This window comes from Oncorhynchus mykiss, chromosome 25 (assembly GCF_013265735.2).
Source record: "Oncorhynchus mykiss isolate Arlee chromosome 25, USDA_OmykA_1.1, whole genome shotgun sequence".
In the NCBI taxonomy this organism is placed as follows: Eukaryota; Metazoa; Chordata; class Actinopteri; order Salmoniformes; family Salmonidae; genus Oncorhynchus; species Oncorhynchus mykiss.
The window spans coordinates 39,418,337-39,442,477 of NC_048589.1; the positions used below are offsets into that span (position 1 = coordinate 39,418,337).

Below are 24,141 nucleotides of genomic sequence, written 5' to 3' on the forward strand. Positions count from 1 at the left end.
ATTGTGATGTTTCATAGGACAGGATAAAGTCTGGGTCTTTATTGTGATGTTTCATAGGACAGGATAGAGTCCGGGTCTTTATTGTGATGTTTCATAGGACAGGATAGAGTCCGGGTCTTTATTCTATAATATGTTCTCTGTTATTGGGGGTGTTGCTGATCAGGCAATGGTTGTTAAGGTGGTGTCTCTCAGAGACGAGAGTCCGTTTTGATTGAAGAAAAGGAGTGTGACGTAGACGACTGCAGACCACAGGGATGAGTCCATATACACTACTAACTATAGCACAACACGATCAGTAAGAATGTAAGGTCCTGATTTGGGTACTGGTCATTGCATTTCTTGTTTTTGTTCTGTTTGTTCTGTTATTTTTAGGGTCAACATTAATATTGATTACTGCATTGTTGAGTTTGGAGATTGCAAGAAAGACATTTCACTGTACTTAAAACAGTAACATTAAAACTTGAAACTGTGTTTTAATATTTAACCAGGAAATCCAAATGAGGTCAATTGATCTATTTCCCTCTTTCCTTGTTGTCTGTTACGTTCCCCAGTTTCTGTTTTGAGTTTGTATGTGTTTGTATGTGTATGTTTCAGGAAATGGCTTCCTGGATTTGAAGCAGCTGATTGGTCGGCCCCATCGACGATTGGGGCTCTGACCCCACCCTCTCGTCAGGGGATACAGCTGTCTGCAATTACCGACTCCTGCAGCTTGAAAAGCCAGTGTTCCTTTGTTAGGAGAGAGAGCTTTTTTTTTTTTTTGATGTCCTGTGTTGGTTGTTGCTCAGAGACAGGTTTTGTAAAGGATTTTGTAGCCGGTCCTGCTGAGGTATGTGTATGCCAAAAGGACTGTGTTTGTTATTATTGAAATTGTTCACTTTAAGTTAGTAATTATTCTGTTTTTGTTCCCAGGGGGGGGAAGGCACCTTGGGAGTGTTTAGGCAAGAGGCCTGTGAGCATGCATATACCCGTCATATGTACTGTCTATGCACACTTGGTAAGACCTGAGCGGATCACCCCCTGTATTTTGGTTAGCGTGCCAGGTGGCATTAAGAATAAGGTAGGAGAGGGGGCTCTAACTTTTACTTTCTTTATTTTTGTTCTGTCTAGCCCCTTTTCCCCAAATTACTGTGTGAAGGAAGAATAAATTCCCTGTAACCGGTAATATTCTCTGCCTCTGTCATCCTTACCCGCACCTACAATCACATACCTCTTTCACTCCACAAGGAGTTGCGTGTAGCAGGTTGTTGCGTCCCCCCCCCCTCCCAAGAGGCGTGCGTAACATTGTCCAATAACACCTGAACCAAAGAGCACCTTCAACCTCTGTTTCGGTGATCTACTGACTAGTATATCCTTTAGATGCATTGTTCCCCTTTGTTATTGCCAGGAGACTGTTACCATGGACACCATGACCCTATCACTGCTTCTCCCCGCTGTTGTTCTGCTCGGAACACTGACAGGTAAAATACATTCCATTGTATTCCGAGATCATTTTAAGTTAAATTATAACCACAATTTGTATTTATTTACAGAGGAAATCCTTTGTATCACTTTTTTGAGGGAGACCTAGGTCGCATCTATAATGTCAGCCTATTCCCTACATAGTGCCCTACTTTTGACCAGGGCCCATAGGGCACTGCTGTAACGTAGTGCACTATATAAGGAATAGGATGGCGCAGCCCAAAGCTTCCAGAATGTACGTCCAGCAATGAATGTTATGTATAGTACAGTTACCTGTGTGCATGGAGTGACGCCAGACCCCCTGTGAGATTGCTAGAGATGTTGCGGGGGCTTAACTTGATTGGAGACTTCACCCTGCAGTGTGACAACCAGGGACAATACACCCCTCAGCAGTGGCTGGGCTCTGCAGGTTACCACATGGACATACGCTGGACATGTAACAAACTATTAACATTTCATGTGTGATTATTGTATTTCTGGTAAGTTTCTGTTGTGTGGACAGATGATCCCTGGTACTGAGTCCACCAGACACTGCTCACATTGTGAGAGGACAGGTAGGATGTGTTTGTTAATATTTGTGTGCATTTATACACTCACTGTACAAAACATTAAGCACATATGCTCTTTCCATGACAGACTGACCAGGTGAAAGGCTATGATCTCTTATTGATGTCACTTAAATCCACTTCAATCAGTGTATATGAAGGGACGACAGCTTAAAGAATATATTTTTTTTAAACCTCGACAATTGAGACATGAATCGTGGATGTGTGCCGTTCAGAGGGTGAATGGTCAAGACTAAATATTTTAAGTGCCTTTTAACAGGTTATGATCGTAGATGCCAGGCACACCGGTTTGAGTGTGTCAAGAACTGCAACGCTGCTGGGTTTAATCACAACAGTGTCCCGTGGGTACCAAAGGACATCTGTAGAACTTGACACAACTGTGGGAAGCATCGGAGTCAACATGGGCCAGCATCCCTGCGGCACACTTTCCACACCTTGTAGAGTCCACGCCCCGATGAATTGAGGTTGTTCTGAAGACCAAAAAGGGGGTGCAACTCAATATTAGGAAGGTGTTCTTAATGTTTTGTCTGTCATTGTCTGCATATTTCTATTTTTAAGAAAGCAAAAATGGCAAATAATTGCATCTTGTTATATTCACCTGTTATTGTTTTCTTTACACAAAATACTAGGGCTGCTTACAATGCAATACTTCAACCATAAGGACTTGTGCGTACGCATGGTCTAACGTTTGCATGAAACTAAGAACGTTCTCACGCCAAGTTACATTTTTATAAATGGCAACATGCATGTTTTGGTATTTTGTACACACTTTTATGAAGTTCCAGGAGAGAGGAGTTAGATACCGTCTCCATTAGACACCTATACTGGCAGCAGAAGAGAGAGAAAGGTGGATTTGTCTTTAAAGTTTGACGAAGATCCTACTCCCAGCACAGTGAACTGGGGTATATGTAAAAATAAACATGACCTATTGCCCTAACTTCAATATCAAGCAGTCAAATGTTATATTTAAGAAATTACTGAAATGTCGAGGTGGGACCAAGTCATTGTTTTACAAGTCACAAGTAAGTCTCAAGTCTTAGCACTCAAGTCCCAAGTCAAGACAGGCAAGTCCTAAACTTTGAGTTGAGTCCTAAACAAAATGTGCTCTTCACCAAATGTAATACCATTTCATATTTAATGAGTAATAGTATATTACATTTATGCAAATCATGAATGCTTCTAAAAATATATTTCCAATTAAACTTTATTTCCATGGGTAGCCATGTGACAGACTACGCCATATGACAAAAACTAAATATTATAGTGCTCTCTCCAGATATACTCTATACACTTAAAACAATCCTGCCATAAAGTTACAATTATTTATTAAAAAAGGTACATCAAAACAACCGATACTGAACTTCAAGTAGGCCTACAATTTGAACAAACAATACAATACAGATCCCAAAGATGGGAGATAAAACCTGAACATGGAGACTGTGTGTGTAATGCATAGTTTCATTTTTTTGTCTCTTATCTCAGGGTCCTATGATGCATTGCATTTGCAAAAGACCAAATTCGATAAAAGTCTGTCAGTCATTTGTGCACGATGAGGTCGCAGTATGATGCCACCATGGCTGAAGACACGCTCTACCGGGGCACTGGAGGCAGGCACTGCCAAGACCCTGATGGCCACTCGGGACAGTGAAGGAAGAGCCTTCCTGTTCATTGCCCAGAACAAGAGGGCATTCTGTCCTTCGCATATGTCAAGGTAATGACTTAGTTGTAGTGCTGGAGTGGTCCCAACAGCTTTCTTCTGCCTCTTACAGTATGCTGCAAACAGCCCATCTTCTTGTCCAAGACTATGGTCCTCTCGCTCTTTCTCGTCAACAAGAGGCACAGCTTGCTCAGTCCCTGTAGCATCTTCCAGAATCAGTTCTGGCAAAACATGTGAAAGCATAGCAGAACCAAAAAAGGCCGGTATTAGAGTATTGGTGATGCAGTGGGTTAAATTGAAAAAGTATTATTGTTGCAGTCAATTGGATTAAATTGAGAAAAAGTTACATTAAACTCAATATTTACCTTTCACTCTTTGTGCCACCTCCTCCTTGACCTCCTCCTTGACCAGCACATGGTGCTCCACCCACATCAGAGAAAAAGCCGGATCCAAGGCAGCTGCTTTGAGGTAGACTGGATCTGAAAATGGGGCAGTGATTCCATCTTGTGTCCTGGCCATTTTCACATTGATGAAGATTCCAAGAAATCTTTTGTTCAGGGATGCCTGGAGACTTCTGACCAGGCCGCTCAGGAAATGGACTTGAGGCTTCCGCTGCTCCAGGTGGTGATTCAGGGACAGGACCGAGGGAACAACAGAACTGATTGTGACGATCTTCTCCCCCTGTGTCATATCTGTTGCTTCTCCAAATGGCTTCAGGATGTCCACCAACTCCTTCATCTTATTCCACTCCCGTACGGTGAACAACAACTCCTTGTGCCCAGCCTTTTCTAGAACATGACTGAGCTTTCGATGGTCACATTGGATAACTGCCTTCACTTGTTTCAGTGTAGAGTTCCAGCTTGTGTTGACAGCAGCAGGAATGCCTCTTTCCCCAAATTCAGCCTCAAACACCTCTCTGAATGTTGTGTTTGTATGTAGCAGTGAGCTGATTTTTGATAACTTTGAAAGAGAAGGAGTCATCACTTTTGTTTCTTTCAAGCCATCTCCCACCACCAGCTGGAGAGTGTGGGCAAAACACTGCAAGCACTGTTTTTTTGCAATAGCAGCATCCACTGTTTGCTGGTGTTCCAGGGTTAGGTCATTCCAGAGCTCTGGGTCATCAAGGTGATCTTCGTCATGTACTTCATCTTCTTGTTCAATGGGGAAGCACACCGTGAATGCTTTTCTCATGTTGGCAGCATTGTCACTAATGATATAGTCCAATTTATCTTTGATCCCGTACTCACCACATATGGCCTCAAATTGCTCACAGATTCTTTCGGCCATGTGTGGGCCTTTGACGCTGTCACAAGAGATTGGATTTGAGCTGTAGCCTCTCTCCATCTTTCTCCATACAGTGCACAGTGACACCAAGGAACCCCCTCATCTTTCGGTCAGACCAAATGTCCACTGTGACTGAAACATGGTCTGTGTTGCTCAACTGAGTTTTCAGTTTTGAACGTCTCTCTGTAGCGAGGTTCTCTACTTTTGATGTCAATGTTCTACAACACACTGGGCTGTACTTACTGTCAACCACTGACAGAAAGTGACGAAAACTCTTGTTTTCCACAACAGACAGAGGCAAGTTGCAATCGATAACCAGGTCGGACAGTATTGCATTGTTGATAGCTTTCTGCTGTGGATGATTCATGCTGTACTGCCCTACACGGGTCTCCATGAACTGTGAGATTGGAGACTGTTGTGGTTCACTTGTGACACTTTTGTTCATCTGGTATTGTTCAAATCTGTAAACACATTAAAAAAATAATTGAGCGGGGCAGAAGCACAATCTTGGGTGCAAAGATCACGTTCCCGCACTGGCTGACCTCTGTGGAGGCTCATTGATTTAACGTTACGTTAGCCTACATGCTATACTAGCAGTTATATTTAGCTGCCGGCTATATATTAGCCACGACTTACCGTTCTTTGTGCAGCTTCAAATGTCGAACAAAGTTGGAAGTTGTTGCGCCTCCATCTGTAATTTTTTTCCCGCATGTTTTGCAAGTTGCAATCCGTTTTCTGTTGACTACAGTGTAGTCTGTATATCCGAAAATAATAATTTTGGGTATCATCTTTCCAATGGCTCAATCTGAATTCACCCGCAGACGTTCCTCTGTATTGCCACGCACAACTTTTTCTCCGCTGGCACAATTTGATTGGCTGCTGTCCGATTCAAACTTCTCTGTTAAATGGAGAGTTGATGCGCTAAACACTTTTTTTTAAATTGCGTCTTTTTTTATATTTGGGTTTGGGGAGGATATCAAGTCAGATCGAGTCATAAGGCTCAAGTCCAAGTCAAGTCACGAGTCATTGGTGTCAAAGTCGAGTTGCAAGTCATCTTATTTGTGACTCGAGTCCAAGTCATGTGACTCGAGTCCACACCTCTGAAATGTACTGACACTCAGATTAAACCCACACACACAAAAAGAAAGGAATGAGAAACTAAGTTGTAAATCAGTCATTTTTATTAAGTGAAGTGTGATGCCCGACATTGAGAAAAGTGATAAGCCTAGTCATAGTTTAATACAGACATATGCAGAGGTTGTGTAAAGCAGCCATCAATAATCATGATAGAAGCACAATAAGAGATCCTGCCATCATCATCCTCGTCGTGTCTTAATATGCAGTTACTGGCAGGGTGCCAAAAGGAACACACTTCTCCCTTCAACCATTTTGTCAACATGCAAAACAGACAGTAATCATGATTCTTTCTTTTGACAAATTACAATAAAATATGAAGACTATGAAAAACAAATGTTGAATGGCCTAGTTCTGTTTCTATTTAAAGGTATTTAATACACCCTCTCATATACACACACAAACATGGTACAAAACGCACACCCTTCACCATCCCTCCACCACCTCTTTGTTTGTCTTCTGTCCCGCAAACACTTTCCTGTTTCTTTGAACTTGAAGCTGAAAGGAGATGACGGAAGAGAGGAATACGTGTTTAGCTTGTTTAAAACCATCTACAGTCTTGCCTGTGGGGGGGTTCTACAACATTTTGGGGAATTGTTTAAAGATCATACCAAGGATCATTTAGCTATTTGATTGTTTTTTTAAGTGAACATTTTTAATTTGGACTTACTGCTATTAGCCAAACAAACTAATTGAATAACAGACTCACTATATGGAACAACAGTCCCAAAATAAAATCTAAAGAAGTTTGTTCTGAAGTGTCTATCCTATATCTGAAAGATAAAAGAAAAATCAGAATATTTTTTTTTTTTTTTTTTAACCCCTAAATTGTCTAAAAATTGTCTCAAACTGGTTCCCGGGGGACCTTCAGATGAGTCTTGTGAGGCCTGTGGGCATCCTAGAGAAGGGCCATACTAGTGTGTAGCCCAAACTTCAGTCGCTACAGGTGTGAGAAGACCGATGTTTCATGGTGTCTCACGGTCTGACAAACACCGCTCTAGCTCTTTGACCGCAGATGCGGAAGTGCAACATCGGTGGATTGAGATGCATCTGATGCAACAAAAAAAACAAGGTCTCTCTACCTTAAAACTGAAGGATTTGTGTTATAATAATTAGATTTCCATGGGTCCATGGAAATAGACTCTAAGGGGTTAAGGACATGGTAATTCCCTTAATAAGGGGAGTGATATCACACTGCCTGATGGGATGTATTTGATTTCAGACCACTGATGTTAGAGACTGACGTTAGCTTTCAAACTAGAATGGAGAAAATCAACATATTCCATACTAAGAATACAACAGTCAACACATTTCAGTCACATTTCAGTCAACAACAACAGGGGTGTTTTCATTAGGCAAACACTGTAGCAAACAGTTGCAAAATGTTTTGCAACGGTAACAGTTTACTCCAAACATATGTTTTGCCAACAAAAACAAGTTTCTATTGGTAGGAACTGAGGTTGGTCCCTACATGTTTAATTCCATTTGCTTCTGTTTATATCCATTTGGTTTGGGTTCCAAGTGAACACACCCCAGTTCAGGGTATGACATGAGCTAACAAACTATACCGTGGCTCCCTCCAGCATGTGTTGGTCTTTCTGGAGAGCATTGTGCAGGCCTTCCTCGGACGTATAGCCGATCCAGCAGAAGCCTCTGTGGAATCCTGTCTCCTTGTCCTGTTAGAAGATAGACATCGTGAGGTGAATATAGAGGTTGTGGTATATATTATTATTGGACCATGCTGGTCATTTATGAACATTTGAACATCTTGGCCATGTTCTGTTATAATCTCCACCCGGCACAGCCAGAAGAGGACTGGCCACCCCACATAGCCTGGTTCCTCTCTAGGTTTTGGCCTTTCTAGGGAGTTTCCTAGCCACCGTGCTTCTACACCTGCATTGCATGCTGTTTGGGGTTTTAGGCTGGGTTTCTGTACAGCACTTTTGAGATATCAGCTGATGTACAAAGGGCTATATAAATAAATTTGATTTTGATTTGATATACCGGTAACTGCCAAAATAAAGGAAACACCAACTTAAAGTGTCTTAATAGGTCGTTGGGCCATCAGGAGTCAGAACAGCTTCAATGAACCCTGGCATAGATTCTACAAGTGTCTGGAACTCTATCGGAGGGATGCGACACCATTCTTCCATGAGAAATTCCATCATTTGGTGTTTTGTTGATGATGGTGGAAAACTCTGTCGCAGGTGCCTCTCCAGAATCTCCCATAAGTGTTCAACTGACACCACACACAAAGTCACAGATCTCTTCTTCTAGCCAACATCATGGGCAACTGGGCATTTTTATACATTGCTTGATGGGATGTCAATTGCTTATTTACTAGTGCGTTTCCTTTACTTTTGGCAGCTAATGAATGAAGATACACATTGTGATATCAGAGGGCTGGGTTTCTCACTTATTAAACAATCTGTTAAAAGGTGTACTTACAAAAGGAAGTAGGCATTTCTTGACTTGCCCGAACTGCCCAAAGTACTCCTTCATGTCCTCTGAAAAAATAATGACAGGATGTTATACTGTATGTTCTCCCACTGTACTAATCTATAGTGCAAATGACTGTACTAGAGAGGACGTGGTCTTAATCTTTGACTATACACACAGACACTGATGGTTTAGCTAGCCAGCTGATGCCAACTATCTCATTGACATACATTGCCCACATCATTAGGCTGCAATAAGCCCCACAACTTAGTAATCGGCACAACGACAATGTCAAATGAGCATTGATGAGAAAAAAAGAAAAAAAAGATAGAAAGGTTGATTAAAATAAGGTTAGCTGAAAGACGCAGCCACACATAGTTAGCTAGTGAGCTTGGCTAGCAGCAATGTCAAGGCAGCAGTCACACAGCATGATGTATAAAGACGCCTACAAAAGCTCATAGCCTAGCATAAAATAGCCAACATACAGTAATTTTGTTTACAATATATATATATATATATATATATATATATATATATATATATATATAAGCATGCTTACTGCTTGCAATGGTCCATGGTATTTTAGACACAAACACCTCAAAAACCTTCTTAGACGATGCCATGTTGCGTCCTTGGAAAGCTAACTAGCTAGAAGTTACCTTTGACCCGAGTCACGTGACCGGTGTTATTTAACTGTTCATTTTTCAAATATGGACTTAAAATCACTAAAAGCAAAGCTTTACTTTACATATTTAACATGCTATGCTTTTTAATGTTTTGCTTATTTTTTTTGTGTACATTTTAGAGTTGAAAGGTAATTTTAGTGATGACAAAGATGGCGGCCTCCGTGGTGGAGCATGGAGAAGATGCATTTAGAAAATTGTTCAAATTTTACAAGCGAAGAAATCCTCCGCCAGATCTCAGGGATGTCATTGACTTCTCGAAAATTGTGAAACATGAGAAGGTGAGCGTTTCCAAATATAGCTAGCTAACAACAAAATATTGATGTGTAAACAGACAAACTTCCTGGTATAATACTACTGGCTGTAGCTAACTAGTTCGAAAATACTACCAGATTTCCTTTTGATATACAATTAACACCTAGAACGTGAATTAATGTGCTGTCATACGAAGTCAACTCTGATAAATTGCAGTGCATTTACCACTTTTGCGTGGGCGTGTCACTCGCCATTTGTTGTTCGTTTTATTAGAGAACTTAACAGCAAAACAACTGCGATTAGATTCAGATTTTCAGAAACAACTAAAACACAATCACGGGTCTTTCAATTTCGACGAAATAAAAAGTCATTTTCAGAGTAATCATCTTCCACTTTGCAAACTGCTTCAGTCAGTAACCAGTCTCCAACCGTTTTATGCAAGTCAGATACAAATGTAATGACAGGCTTGATGGAAACAGAACATGTCGGTAAACTTTGAAAATGTTGACACAACAAAATACTTTCGAAAAATGTTTTTTTTACGGTAAAACAAATTGTGCGAGATATGTCAGTGTAAACTATATATAACCATCATACCGATGTAAACTTGGAGTCACGCGACGCTGTGGTGTGTGTGGTCTTCCCACTACGACTTCTCGGGAAATAATACAGTTTATTAGAGAAAGGGGGATACCTAGTCAGTTGTACAACTGAATGCATTTAACCCAGCCCCTCTGAATCAGAGAAGTGCGGGGGGGGGCTGCCTTGATGGACATCCACCTCTAAATCCACATCCCGGAGTCGCCTCTTCACTGTTGACGTTGAGACTGGTGTTTTAGGGGTACTATTTAATGAAGCTGCCAGTTGAGGACTTGTGTGGCGTCTGTTTCTCAAACTAGACACTCAAATGTACTTGGACGCTTGACCAGTTGTGCACCGGGGCCTCCCACTCTTTCTATTTTGGTTAGAGCCCGTTATTTTTTATTGAACTAGTTTGTACTGTTCTGTGAAGGGAGGATGTACACAGCGTTGTACGAGATCTTCAGTTTCTTGGCAATTTCTCACAAGGAATAGCCTTCATTTCTCAGAACAAGAATAGACTGACGAGTTTCAGAAGAAAGTGCTTTTGTTGCTGGCCATTTTGAGCCTGTAATTGAACCCACAAATGCTGATGCTCCAGATGCTCAACTAGTCTAAAGAAGGCCAGTTTTATTGCTTCTTTAATCAGGGCAAACGTTTTCATCTGTGCCAGCATATTAGCAAAAGGGTTTTCTAATGATCAATTAGCCTTTTAAAATGATAAACTTGGATTAGCTAACAAAACGTGCAATTGGAACACAGGAGTGATGGTTGCTGATAATGGGCCAATGTAGATATTCCATTAAAAATCAGCCGTTTCCAGCTACAATAGTCATTTACAACATTAAAAATGTCTACACTGTATTTCTGATCAATTTGATGTTATTTTAATGGATAAAAAAATGTGCTTTTCTTTCAAAAACAAGGACATTTCTAAGTGGCCACAAACTTTTGAACGGTTGTGTGTGTGTGTGTGTGTGTGTGTGTGTACGCCCACTATGAACTCTGGTTGATGTGATTAATCAAATGAAACGATGTGATGGTGATTGACAGGTCTTTCCCACCGAACTGAACCCAGCTGCAGTGAGTGATGCTGAGGCCAGGAGGGCAGGCCTTCGTCCCATCAGAGACTGGACAGCCTTTGGCTTGCACGGTTATCCAGGTAGGATATTAGGCTAGTGGAGTTTTTTTTATTTTTTTTATGCTGAGCTGTAACATAATCCTGAACATCATTTTAACTCTCCAGGACCATGATGGGTAACACATGTTCTAATACTATTAGTCTTGACTCCTGTCTGAACTGATTCAGATATGTAGTACAGGGGGTTGGTGACACCTTTAATTAAGGAGGACGAGCTTGTGGTAATGGCTGGAGTGGAATGGTGTAAAATACATCAAAACAGCCATTAGTATGAGCCGTCCTCCCTTCAGCAGCCTCCACTGATATGAAGTACTTGCTTATATACATACACTGCTCAAAAAAATAAAGGGAACACTAAAATAACACATCCTAGATCTGAATGAATGAAATATTCTTATTAAATACTTTTTTCTTTACATAGTTGAATGTGCTGACAACAAAATCACACAAATTATCAATGGAAATCAAATTTATCAACCCATGGAGGTCTGGATTTGGAGTCACACTCAAAATTAAAGTGGAAAACCACACTACAGGCTGATCCAACTTTGATGCAATGTCCTTAAAACAAGTCAAAATGAGGCTCAGTAGTGTGTGTGGCCTCCACGTGCCTGTATGACCTCCCTACAACGCCTGGGCATGGGCGGGCCAGTCCATAGCATCAATGCCTTCCTCTTGCAGGAACTACTGACACACTCCAGCCACATGAGGTCTAGCATTGTCTTGCATTAGGAGGAACCCAGGGCCAACCGCACCAGCATATGGTCTCCCAAGGGGTCTGAGGTTCTCATCTCGGTACCTAATGGCAGTCAGGCTACCTCTGGCGAGCACATGGAGGGCTGTGCGGCCCCCCAAAGAAATGCCACCCCACACCATGACTGATCCACCGCCAAACCGGTCATGCTGGAGGATGTTGCAGGCAGCAGAACGTTCTCCACGGCGTCTCCAGACTCTGTCACGTCTGTCACGTGCTCAGTGTGAACCTGTTTTCATCTGTGAAGAGCACAGGTGAATTTGCCAATCTTGGTGTTCTCTGGCAAATGCCAAACGTCCTGCATGGTGTTGGGCTGTAAGCACAACCCCCACCCGTGGATGTCGGGCCCTCATATCACCCTCATGGAGTCTGTTTCTGACCGTTTGATTAGACACATGCACATTTGTGGCCTGCTGGAGGTCATTTTGCAGGGCTCTGGCAGTGCTCCTCCTGCACCTCCTTGCACAAAGGCGGAGGTAGCGATCCTGCTGCTGGGTTGTTGGCCTCCTCCACGTCTCCTGATGTACTGGCCTGTCTCCTGGTAGCGCCTCCATGCTCTGGACACTACGCTGACAGACACAGCAAACCTTCTTGCCACAGCTCGCCATCCTGGATGAGCTGCACTACCTGAGCCACTTGTGTGGGTTGTAGACTCCGTCTCATGCTACCACTAGAGTGAAAGCACCGCCAGCATTCAAAAGTGACCAAAACATCAGCCAGGAAGCATAGGAACTGAGAAGTGGTCTGTGGTCACCACCTGCAGAACCACTCCTTTATTGGAGGTGTCTTGCTAATTGCCTATAATTTCCACCTGTTGTCTATTCCATTTGCACAACAGCATGTGAAATGTATTGTCAATCAGTGTTGCTTCCTAAGTGGACAGTTTGATTTCACAGAAGTATGATTGACTTGGAGTTACATTGTGTTGTTTAAGTGTTCCCTTTATTTTTTTGAGCAATGTATAAGCTGTCCATATAGCAGAAATGTTACCTTTTAACTAGCCCTAGTCAGTATGTAAGATGCTACTTTTTATAGATAAATGTTCACCAATGATATATAAAAAATGTGGGTTTAAGTGCTGATTGCCATTCGCAGTGAGTAAAGTAACGCTCCCTATACTTTCAAATGCATTTTTCCACAAAAGGTGGAATAAAGTTGTATTGAATGTAGTAATCCCGGACTCATTGTGCAGAAAAAACACTAGTGGATGTGGCGTTTGGCTGGAGCTATGTGGATGGGCGTGTCAGGCTAGGTAAATGCTCGTGATGTTTGACCTCCAGTACACCACTAGTCTCGACAACCCCCTAATCTGTTGTTAATGTACCTTCCTGGCCCTTGAGGGGATCAATAAAGTTGTATTGAATTGAATGTAGTAATCCCTGTGTCCTCCCCCACCCCCCCCTCCAGGGTTCATCTTTATATCCAACCCGTTCCTGCCAGGCTCCCAGCAGCACTGGGTGAGACAGTGTCTGAAGAACTACCCACAGAAACCCAACGTGTGTAACCTGGACATGCACATGGCACCCACGGAAACACAAGACATCTGGGGGAGGAGTGCAGACGCGCTCCGGTAAATAGACTAACTACTTTCAGCACCAGCGGACATGCTGCTGGAGTGTCGTGTGTCTATTTCCCATTATTATTTGAGTGAAAAATGAATAATTTATCAGAATGGAACTTTCACCTTAGATTTTGCCGAGAGATCCAATTCAGTCAAAAGACTATATTTGATAATTCTCTCTTTCTCAGGCTTGAAGGTTTAAATTTAACGTTTGATACATGTGAAAGAGGTAGGATGTCTAATGTAATCAATTGACTTGAATGGGTAGCATTCCTTTTAGCCCTTAGCCGATGTCTGAGCCCGGTGTGATTTCCCCACAGGAAGACAGGTTCGAGGGTCAGGGAGCCCAAGACACTGCTGGAGAAGCTTCGCTGGGTGACCCTGGGCTACCACTACAACTGGGACACCAAGGTAGAGCTCTGTCTGTCTCTCTCTCACTATGGGTGCATCTTAATGGTTTTATGTAGAGCGTTCTCTCTCTCTCTCTGTATCTCTCTCTCTCTGTATCTCTCTCTCTCTCTCTCTCTGTATCTCTCTCTCTCTCTCACTATGGGTGCATCTTAATGGTTTTATGTAGAGCGTTCTCTCTCTCTCTCTGTATCTCTCTCTCTCTGTATCTCTCTCTCTCTCTCTCTCTGTATCTCTCTCTCTCTCTCACTATGGGTGCATCTTAATGGTTTTATGTTGCGTGTTCTCTCTCTCTCTCTCTCACTATGGGTGCATCTTAATGGTTTTATGTAGAGCGTTCTCTCTCTCTCTCTGTATCTCTCTCTCTCTGTATCTCTCTCTCTCTCTCTCTCTGTATCTCTCTCTCTCACTATGGGTGCATCTTAATGGTTTTATGTTGCGTGTTCTCTCACTCTCTCTCTCACTCTGGGTGTATCTTAATGGTTTTATGTAGAGCGTTCTCGCTCTCTACCTTTCAACGGTCATATACATTTTAAAAGGTTTTAAAAATAATTCTAATAAATGCAACAGTTGGACAATGGATGACACTCCAAATGTTTAGATTTGTTTTAATCCACCAGATATTAACTGAATTATATCACATAAAACGTTTTACTGGCACAGACAATGAGTTGAGTTCAGGGAATCTGGTAGGAATTCAAATATTCAATTTATTGTAAAAATTTCAACAGCAAAAATAATCTTAGAATTCACTCGTATACATTTTCTTAAGGTATCAGATATTTTAAAAATTATTTTGTGATAAAACAAATAAAGTTATGTTCATCCATTCCACGAGGTCAGTACAGGTGCATCAAAGCTGGGACCGAGAAGTTGTTTTTTAAGTCTCTATCTCAAGTCTATCAGACTGTTAAACAGCCATCACTAACACCGTGAGGCTGCTGGCTACACACAAACTTAAAATCATTGGTCACTTTAATAATTCCACAAAAATAAAATTAACACGCATCAAAACAAACGTATCTTTCTTGTGATGTAAGTGTCGAGACGATGCGTTTAATCCCCAACAAAGCTTTAGCGTTCTTGTAAGATATATATATATATATTTTTTTAAACCTTTATTTAGTAGTACTTAATACAGCTGGTGGCCACACCAGATACTGACTGTTACTTTTGATTTTGACCCCCCCCCTTTGTTCAGGGACACATTATTTAATTTCTGTTAGTCACATGTCTGTGGAACTTATTCAGTTTATGTCTGTTGTTGAATCTTATGTTCATACAAATATTGACCCCCTACAAATATTTACACAAGTTAAGTTTGCTGAGTCGCTCTCGGTTTGCAGTTGACAGTGGGAGGACGTTTCTTTTTTTTATAGTACTCTATCAATGTCATATTTCTATTAGTTATAACATCTGTCTATATCATAAAACACAGAAAAGTGAGACAGGAGCCTTTTATATTGAGAGTAGATCGTTAAATAGATGTCTCGACGATACCATGTTTACATATCTGACAATGACGTCACTAGTGAGGCGATGTCCCATTGATACCACAGCAGTCAGTGCACCAGTTACGTATGCTAAAGATCCTAAACATGTCCTCCATCCACCACACCACCAGTCTCCATTATGTTACAACGGTAGATGGAACAGTCATCACTTCAAACAGGACATGAATACTGTATGTACACAGTAGTGTTCTCTGTGTTTTAAATATAGGAGGTGTGTGTGTGGGTGTGTGAGAGATCACAGGGGTGTTTTGGATCATATTAGCCTGGTGTTCTCCTTTCAGGTCAGGTCAGGTCATCTGTAATTGTGCAGGCGGCCTGCCTGTCTCGTTTATATGCTAATGACATCCAATGTGTTTAGTCGTCTGTCCCGTTTAAATCAGTCAGGAGTTTTACACCGGATTCATTAGCTCCCATCCTGGCTCCGACACTGCCAAATGTCTGACAACAATCGCTGCATTTTAAGCATCCCCCCCCCCCCCCCCCCCCCCCCCCCAGCTAATCCATGTGTTTAGAGGACAGCAGCACAGTGATTATCCTGTGATTGCACGTGTGGCTGAGTGCATGCCCCCAACACTAACCAGGAAGAGATGCATAGAGTTTGTTTGTTTATTAATGGAAATAATGCCCCCCCCTCCCCATGCTGTCTGGCTTGCTGACTGGCTTTCTGGCTAGCTGATTGGCTAGCTGACTGGCTAGCTGACTGGCTTTCTGGCTTGCTGACTGACCTCCGTGACTGACCTCCGAGACTGACCTCCGCGACTGACCCCCGAAGCTGACCTCCGCGACCGTGACTGACCTCCGCGACTGACCTCCGAGACCGACCTCCGTGACCGAGACCGACCTCCGTGACCGAGACCGACCTCCGTGACCGAGACCGACCTCCGTGACCGAGACCGACCTCCGTGACCGAGACTGATCTCCGAGACCGACCTCCGTGACCGACCTCCGTGACCGACCTCCGAGACCGACCTCCGAGACCGAGACCGACCTCCGAGACCGAGACCGACCTCCGAGACCGAGACCGACCTCCGAGACCGAGACCGACCTCCGTGACCGAGACCGACCTCCGCGACTGACCTCCGAGACCGACCTTCGAGACCCGACCTCCGAGACCGACCACTGAAAGGCTTGTGCAACATGGATGTTATGATTCTTCCCTGAAATGGAAATGAATGAATATATTGTTTTAGTTTTTTTTTTCTTCTTCTCTTCTTTCTGTTGCAGACATACTCAGCAGATCACTACACTCTGTTCCCATCAGATCTCCACTCTATATCCCTCCATGTGGCCGCAGCCTGCCGATTTCCTGGGTTCAACGCAGAAGCTGGAATACTCAACTACTACCGCTCCGATTCGTCACTCGGGATCCACGTAGACGAATCAGAGCTGGACCACACTAGACCCCTCCTGTCATTCAGGTGAGTGGAGGAGGGGCTTGTTGTACCAACCCACCAACCACAGCTTTCAGTGGGTGAACCTGGTTAGTGTTGATTTCATTCGATTTGGAACCTGAATGCCTTCCGGGTGCCCCGTTCTGACCAATGGCGAAGTCGGCTCAAAGCAAAACTGACATAGGTTAAGCACATGGAGTGATGAGTAGGATTCTGTGTTCACATGCAACAGAGATTGCTTTTGCTTTTTTTATGCTTTATCTACCTTCCCTAAGAAAACCAGTTTGAAAATTCAAACAGATTTTTGGGGGAAAGAGATGTACAATGCTGCGTTGTTGACAATACGACCGAGCGGCACAGATTACTGTTCCATTTGAGCAGGGCGCGCCTCCCACGCCGGCTTCACCCGGACACGTGACAGGCCATAACCCGGGCCAGCTTAATCAAACTCCCTTATCCATAACCCGGGCCAGCTTAATCAAGCTCACTTATCCATAACCCGGGGCAGCTTAATCAAACTCCCTTATCCATAACCCGGGCCAGCTTAATCAAACTCCCTTATCCATAACCCGGGCCAGCTTAATCAAACTCCCTTATCCATAACCCGGGCCAGCTTAATCAAACTCCCTTATCCAAAACCCGGGCCAGCTTAATCAAACTCCCTCATTGAATATTGTCTCAATTCATCCTAAATTACAACCTGACACTTTTTGATAATACTCTCTGGATGTGTTACTCTGCATGTGAAAGTAGCTATTGACCATTTCCTGTTTGTCTTGTTGTTGTTATCCTCATATGTGTCTTCCTCTTTTTGTTTGTTCTTTTTTGTTGTTGATTGACCTCAGTTTCGGCCAATCCGCCGTCTTCCTGCTTGGTGGAACTCAGAGAGAAGACCCGCCCACCGCCATGTACATGCACAGTGGTGACGTCATGGTAATGTCAGGACACAGCCGCCTCCTCTACCACGCCGTGCCTCGCGTTGTCCCCGCCCCCAAGGGAGACCCCTTACACCCCTCTCTGGAGGAGGATGGCCTAGGCCCAGGGTCAGACCAGGGACTCGCACAGGACCATACCCAGGGAGAGGCCACCCTGATCCAGCCGGTATCAGAGGAGGACTGGGCGGTGTGCTCCAGGTACATCGAGACCTCCAGGGTGAATATGACCATCAGACAGGTGCTTGGGTCTGGCCAAGCCTTCCCCGCCATGGACACGACAGACAAACGAATAGACGCGGGACACACGGATGGGTACCATGACAACCAGGATGGAGAGAATGTGGGACTGAAGAGGAGGAGGAGTGACTCATGAGACACCACACCAATAGAGGTTACATGTATGGACTGTTAAATGTTAACAGGTCTAAGAGGAGTACCAGAAGACCGTTATAATAAGAGTTCTACTGGACAGCGTTACCTCTTATGATGAATATTTATTTCTGGATAATTTCACATGGTGATGTTGTAATAAATGTGACATTGTATTTAAAGAAGTTGTGGACTCCTTCATTTTACACCAAATGAGTTATGCAGGGTCAGCTGTTACAGACTGTATGCAGACCGACATTATAGTGGAGTTATGCAGGGTCAGCTGTTGCAGACTGACATCATAGTGGAGTTATGCAGGGTCAGCTGTTACATACTATATGCAGACTGGCATCATAGTGGAGTTATGTGAGGGTCAGCTGTTACATACTGTATGCAGACTGACATCATAGTGGAGTTATGGGAGGGTCAGCTGTTACAGACTGTATGCAGACTGACGTCATAGTGGAGTTATGTGAGGGTCAGCTGTTACATACTGTATGCAGACTGACATAGTGGAGTTATGTGAGGGTCAGCTGTTACATACTGTATGCAGACTGACATAGTGGAGTTATGTGAGGGTCAGCTGTTACATACTGTATGCAGACTGACATCATAGTGGAGTTATGGGAGGGTCAGCTGTTACAGACTGTATGCAGACTGACATCATAGTGGAGTTATGTGAGGGTCAGCTGTTACATACTGACATCATAGTGGAGTTATGTGAGGGTCAGCTGTTACAGACTGACATCATAGTGGAGTTATGTGAGGGTCAGCTGTTACATACTGTATGCAGACTGACGTCATAGTGGAGTTATGTGAGGTCAGCTGTTACAGACTGACGTCATAGTGGAGTTATGTGAGGTCAGCTGGCAAGGTGTAGGCCGGTTCAAAGCACTGAAACCACCATATCAAGATCACAGAATCTGGGTTATCTGGATCAGAATGATCCTTTCTGACTTAGTTTCTTTAAACCGGATTAAAAAAAATACCCCGATTTAATCTGATGCTGGATTACAAAAAAAAAAGACGATTACAGAACCCAGAACATTCTCATACAGATGAAAAGTTTTAGAAAAACTGGGCCCTGGAGACGGAGAGAGAAAATAGCATCAACAAAAACAGACCATAAACATCCCTCATTGGAAACCTATTAAAAGTGATTCCTTTTATAAAAAGTGATTGTTTGTTTTTCTCTACGCGTTTGAAGTCATGTAACAGTGAAGCCACCTGAAGTTCTTCACACTTGTTCGGCCCCTTGAGAAATGCATCAGTGGAGAATAACACTGGATTAATGGCCTCCTATTGAGAATGTGTTTCATTTAAGGGGTCAGAGAAACCTGATAGAGTGAGAATAAATTGGGTTTCATGGTGAGATATTTTGTGTGTTCTTCTGTACTACTGTAAACCCAACAGTTTATACTATAGCAGTGATTATTAGTCAACTATAGTTGAGTTCAGAGTTTCACTACATTAATTACAGCAAACAAAATTGTTTTTATAAATGGGTTGTGATGTTTGTCTCTGCGAAATAGGAAACAAAAATAGTCTTTCCTTCATGGTCCATTTATGGAGAAAGTAATGTTGGAATGAGCAGTGAAGTGAACTGCATTTGACCCATATCACATGACGAGTTCGCCCGAAGGCCAGCAGATGGCGATAATGAGTCGTTTCATCTTACCGTCCAACGGCATTTGTATGCGATACATTTGTATACCCTGCGGTCCGGTTCGTACATAAATTCTCCACTCAGGCTGCAAAGACGTCAATTTCCTCCTCAACTCGATTTAATGGCGAGAAGGCGTAACAAAAAAACAGTGGAAAGTATATGCGTCTGTTTTTTGTGAAACACCGTTTTCCACCACGGTGCTAAAGTGGCTAATGTTAACTCCCTGATGTTGTGGCCCTCGTTCAGCCAAGGGGAAACAACAGACTGCTGCAACCTGATTGGCTGAACGCAATACGCAACATCAGGGACTAGCATTCCTAGGTATTAGCCACTAGCATGGTGGTGGAAAATGGTGTTTCGTAAAGAAAGCATACATATTTTCTCTTTTTTTTCCCCCTGTGTATGGGAGACGAGTGTATAGCCTGCTGCATACAATGCCTTTGGACGGTAAGATGAAGCGACTCATTATCACCTTCTGCTAATGATGAGTGAACTGGGGGAGAGCTGAGACTTGTAGAAGAGGATCCAGAAAAACGTTATTGTCCAGTGTGGGATGTTAGGTCATCATGACATGGACAGATAGTACAGGATCACTTTGTCATCAAGGGGATCTAAAGTTGTTTTGTTCATGTATTATATAATACAGACAGTTTATATATTACTTTATAAGAACACGGAATTCCAAAAGTATGCAGGATAAATATACCTATGCAGAACCATAGAGAGTTGGACTAACTTTTAGAATGTTGAATATTGTTCTAGACATTAAGTTTCATAGCATTAAATATTCCCCTTTTTATGTCAATGAGGGGCCAACATGGCTGCCATAGAATGTTGTAGTGTCATGTTAATGGAGAGCCAACATGGCTGCCATAGAACGTTGTAGTGTCATGTAATTGGAGAGCCAACATGGCTGCCATAGAACGTTGTAGTGTCATGTAATTGGAGAGCCAACATGGCTGCCATAGAATGTTGTAGTGTCATGTTAATGGAGAGCCAACATGGCTGCCATAGAACGTTGTAGTGTCATGTTAATCGGCTCTAACATGGCTGCCATAGAACGTTGTAGTGTCATGTAATTGGAGAGCCAACATGGCTGCCATAGAACGTTGTAGTGTCATGTTAATCGGCTCTAACATGGCTGCCATAGAATGTTGTAGTGTCATGTAATTGGAGAGCCAACATGGCTGCCATAGAATGTTGTAGTGTCATGTAATTGGAGAGCCAACATGGCTGCCATAGAATGTTGTAGTGTCATGTAATTGGAGAGCCAACATGGCTGCCATAGAATGTTGTAGTGTCATGTAAATGCTTCATAATGCAGAAACCTAAATGTCCTACCTCTCTAAAAGCATGTCTCTGGACCTATGTACGTTTTAATATCCAAAATACTAAATCAACTTGAACTCAAACTTGAGAAGTTGAGTGAAAATGATTTGTTATGTTCCTCCTCTCTGTATCTCTCTTTTGCATGCAACATTAGGCAGGTTTCCATTGACGCAGGTTTATTCAACAAAAGTTAATGCCACAAAACAAAACATCGCGACGTGTAATTGAAACGGAAACTATAGGATAAACGATTATATTTGTTCGACAGTGGTGGATTCTTTCCTTTGTCAAATTATGATTAAAACAGTGTTTTTTGTCCCCCGTAATGATTGTAGAATCATTTTTGCTGTTACACAGGGCATGTGATGTTGTCACAAAAACCATAAACCTCCACTACACATTTAATTATTGTCACGCTCTGACTATAGAGAGCCCTTGGTTCTCTATGGTGTTTAGGTCAGAGCGTGACTAGGGGGGTGTTCTAGTCATTCTATTTCTATGTTGGTGGGTTGTATGGTTCCCAATTAGAGGCAGCTGGTAATCGTTGCCTCTAATTGGGGATCATATGTAGGAAGCCCTTTCTCCCACCTGCTTTGTGGGATATTGTTTTGTGTATGTGCAGGAAGCACCAATGATGGCACTGTTCAGTTATTGTTTTGTTTGGAAGATTTGCTTTATTTAAAGATGTGGAACTTTAATCACGCTGCGCCTTGGTCCGTCTCTCATCACGATCGTGGCAATTCTATATGACCTACTGTTAGCTAAACTATTTTTTTCAATTATAAAAAAAAAAAAATCTTTCTTTGTAGTTCAAGGATTTTCCTGACTTTCAAGCATAGCTTCCCCTTGCTTTTGTAGTTGACTGGATGCAAGTTACACCGTTGAATTATATCAGAACTAGGTCTACATGAGGGCAAGTTACACTGTGAAAGAGACCGTGGTGATACGTTGGCACATGACAATTATTTGAATATATTTATTGCATTCTATCCATGCTGGCTTTTGCGGGCTACAAGAGACATGAAACAGATCAAAATCAAATCAAATGTATTTATATAGCCCTTCATACATCAGCTGATATCTCAAAGTGCTGTACAGCAACCCAGCCTAAAACCCCAAACAGCAAGCAATGCAGGTGTAGAAGCACAGTGTCTAGGAAAATCTCCCTAGAAAGGCCAAAACCTAGGAAGAAACCTAGAGAGGAACCAGGCTATGTGGGGTGGCCAGTCCTCTTCTGGCTGTGCCGGGTGGAGATTAAAGGTTGAGACCGAGTTTGTGTCTCTCACATGGGTAGGCAGACCATTCCATAAAAATTGAGCTCTATAGGAGAAAGCCTTGCCTCCAGCTGTTTGCTTAGAAATTCTAGGGACAATTAGGAGGCCTGCGTCTTGTGACCGTAGCGTACATGTAAGTATGTACAGCAGGACCAAATCAGAGAGATAGGTAGGAGCAAGCCCATGTAATGCTTTGTAGGTTAGCAGTAAAACCTTGAAATCAGCCCTTGCCTTGACAGGAAGCCAGTGTAAGGAGGCTAGCACTGGAGTAATATGATGAATTTTTTTCAGGATTCAGGATTCTAGCAGCCTTATTTAGCACTAACTGAAGTTTATTTAGTGCTTTATCCGGGTAGCCGGAAAGTAGAGCATTGCAGTAGTCTAACCTAGAAGTGACAAAAGCATGGATTTATTTTTCTGCATCATTTTTGGACAGAAAGTTTCTGATTTTGCAATGTTACGTAGATGGAAAAAAGCTGTCCTTGAAACAGTCTTGATATGTTCTTCAAAAGAGAGATCAGGGTCCAGAGTAACGCCGAGGTCCTTCACAGTTTTATTTGAGACGACTGTACAACCATTAAGATTAATTGTCAGATTCAACAGAAGATCTCTTTGTTTCTTGGGACCTAGAACAAGCATCTCTGTTTTGTCTGAGTTTAAAAGTAGAATGTTTGCAGCCATCCACTTCCTTATGTCTGAAACACATGCTTCTAGCGAGGGCAATTTTGGGGCTTCACCATGTTTCATTGAAATGTACAGCTGTGTGTCATCCACATAGCAGTGAAAGTTAACATTGTTTTTGAATGACATCCCCAAGAGGTAAAATATATAGTGAAAACAATAGGTGGTCCTAAAACAGAACCTTGAAATTTACAGTTGATTTGTCAGAGGACGAACCATTCACAGAGACAAACTGATATCGTTCTGAGAGATAAGATCTAAACCTTGGCCAGAACTTGTCTGTGTAGACCAATTCGGGTTTCCAATCTCTCCAAAAGAATGTGGTGATCGATGGTATCAAAAGCAGCACTAAGGTCTAGGAGCACGAGGACAGATGCAGAGCCTCGGTCTGATGCCATTAAAAGGTCATTTACCACCTTCACAAGTGCAGTCTCAGTGCTATGATGGGGTCTAAAACCAGACTGAAGCATTTCGTATACATTGTTTGTCTTCAGGAAGGCAGTGAGTTGCTGCGCAACAGCCTTTTCAAAAAAAATTGAGAGGAATGGAAGATTCTCAACCCGGCCATGTGTAATTTTGTCCTGGACTTTCTGACGGGCCGCCCTTAGGTGGTGAAGGTAGGAAACAACATCTCCACTTCGCTGACCATCAACACTGGGGCCCCACAAGAGTGCGTGCTCAGCCCCCTCCTGTACTACCTGTTCACCCATGACTGTGTGGCCACGCACTCCTCCAACTCAATCATCAAGTTTGCAGATGACACAACAGTGGTAGGCTTGATTACCAACAACGACGAGACGGCCTACAGGGAGGAGGTGAGGGCCCTCGGAGTGTGTTGTCAGGAAAATAACCTCACACTCAACGTCAACAAAACAAAGGAGATGATTGTGGACTTCAGGAAACAGCAGAGGCAGCACCCCCCTATCCACATCGAAGGGACAGTAGTGGAGAAGGTGGAAGGTTTTAAATTCCTCGGCGTACACATCATTGACAAACTGAGATGGTCCACCCACACAGACATTGTAGTGAAGAAGGCGCAATAGCGCCTTTTTTTTGTTGGCTT

The 24,141-nt window shown here is 42.8% G+C and overlaps 2 protein-coding genes and 1 long non-coding RNA gene across 4 annotated transcripts; 2 read left to right on the top strand and 1 right to left on the bottom strand.

Annotated features, from left to right (window-relative positions):
* The first annotated feature begins 598 nt into the window (after positions 1–598).
* LOC118944191 lies at positions 599–6,432 on the top strand. 2 transcript variants are annotated; one of them, XR_005039508.1, is made up of 4 exons: positions 599–994; positions 1,385–1,457; positions 1,943–2,012; positions 2,284–6,432. It is a non-coding gene; the product is annotated as an uncharacterized LOC118944191 (long non-coding RNA). The 2 variants fall into 2 exon arrangements; XR_005039507.1 differs by having other exon boundaries at positions 1,385–6,432.
* LOC110505899 (SRA stem-loop-interacting RNA-binding protein, mitochondrial) lies at positions 6,129–9,265 on the bottom strand. Its single transcript, XM_021585373.2, has 4 exons — positions 9,098–9,265; positions 8,548–8,606; positions 7,668–7,775; positions 6,129–6,597 (listed from the first exon to the last, which is right to left on the bottom strand). The coding sequence occupies exons 1-4, from the start codon at positions 9,159–9,161 to the stop codon at positions 6,526–6,528; spliced, it is 303 nt and encodes a 100-aa protein (XP_021441048.1). The 5' UTR covers positions 9,162–9,265; the 3' UTR covers positions 6,129–6,525.
* A 73-nt stretch (positions 9,266–9,338) lies between these two features.
* Positions 9,339–18,310, top strand: alkbh1 (alkB homolog 1, histone H2A dioxygenase). Its single transcript, XM_036962443.1, has 6 exons — positions 9,339–9,502; positions 11,109–11,217; positions 13,358–13,520; positions 13,832–13,922; positions 16,658–16,851; positions 17,670–18,310. Exons 1-6 carry the CDS (start codon positions 9,365–9,367, stop codon positions 18,130–18,132), a joined length of 1,158 nt encoding a protein of 385 aa, XP_036818338.1. The 5' UTR covers positions 9,339–9,364; the 3' UTR covers positions 18,133–18,310.
* Positions 18,311–24,141: the final 5,831 nt, after the last annotated feature.

What these genes read in the sequence shown, in the direction of transcription:
- LOC110505899 (XM_021585373.2), bottom strand. Translation starts at nt 9,161, where the DNA reads ATGGCATCGTCTAAGAAGGTTTTTGAGGTGTTTGTGTCTAAAATACCA. An exon ending in AGAAATGCCTACTTCCTTTT is followed by an intron (nt 7,776 to 8,547) that starts GTAAGTACACCT and finishes ATCTTCTAACAG; the next exon opens with GACAAGGAGACAGGATTCCA. An exon ending in ACATGCTGGAGGGAGCCACG is followed by an intron (nt 6,598 to 7,667) that starts GTATAGTTTGTT and finishes ATCTCCTTTCAG; the next exon opens with CTTCAAGTTCAAAGAAACAG.
- alkbh1 (XM_036962443.1), top strand. Translation starts at nt 9,365, where the DNA reads ATGACAAAGATGGCGGCCTCCGTGGTGGAGCATGGAGAAGATGCATTT. An exon ending in AAATTGTGAAACATGAGAAG is followed by an intron (nt 9,503 to 11,108) that starts GTGAGCGTTTCC and finishes GGTGATTGACAG; the next exon opens with GTCTTTCCCACCGAACTGAA. An exon ending in TGGCTTGCACGGTTATCCAG is followed by an intron (nt 11,218 to 13,357) that starts GTAGGATATTAG and finishes CCCCCCCTCCAG; the next exon opens with GGTTCATCTTTATATCCAAC.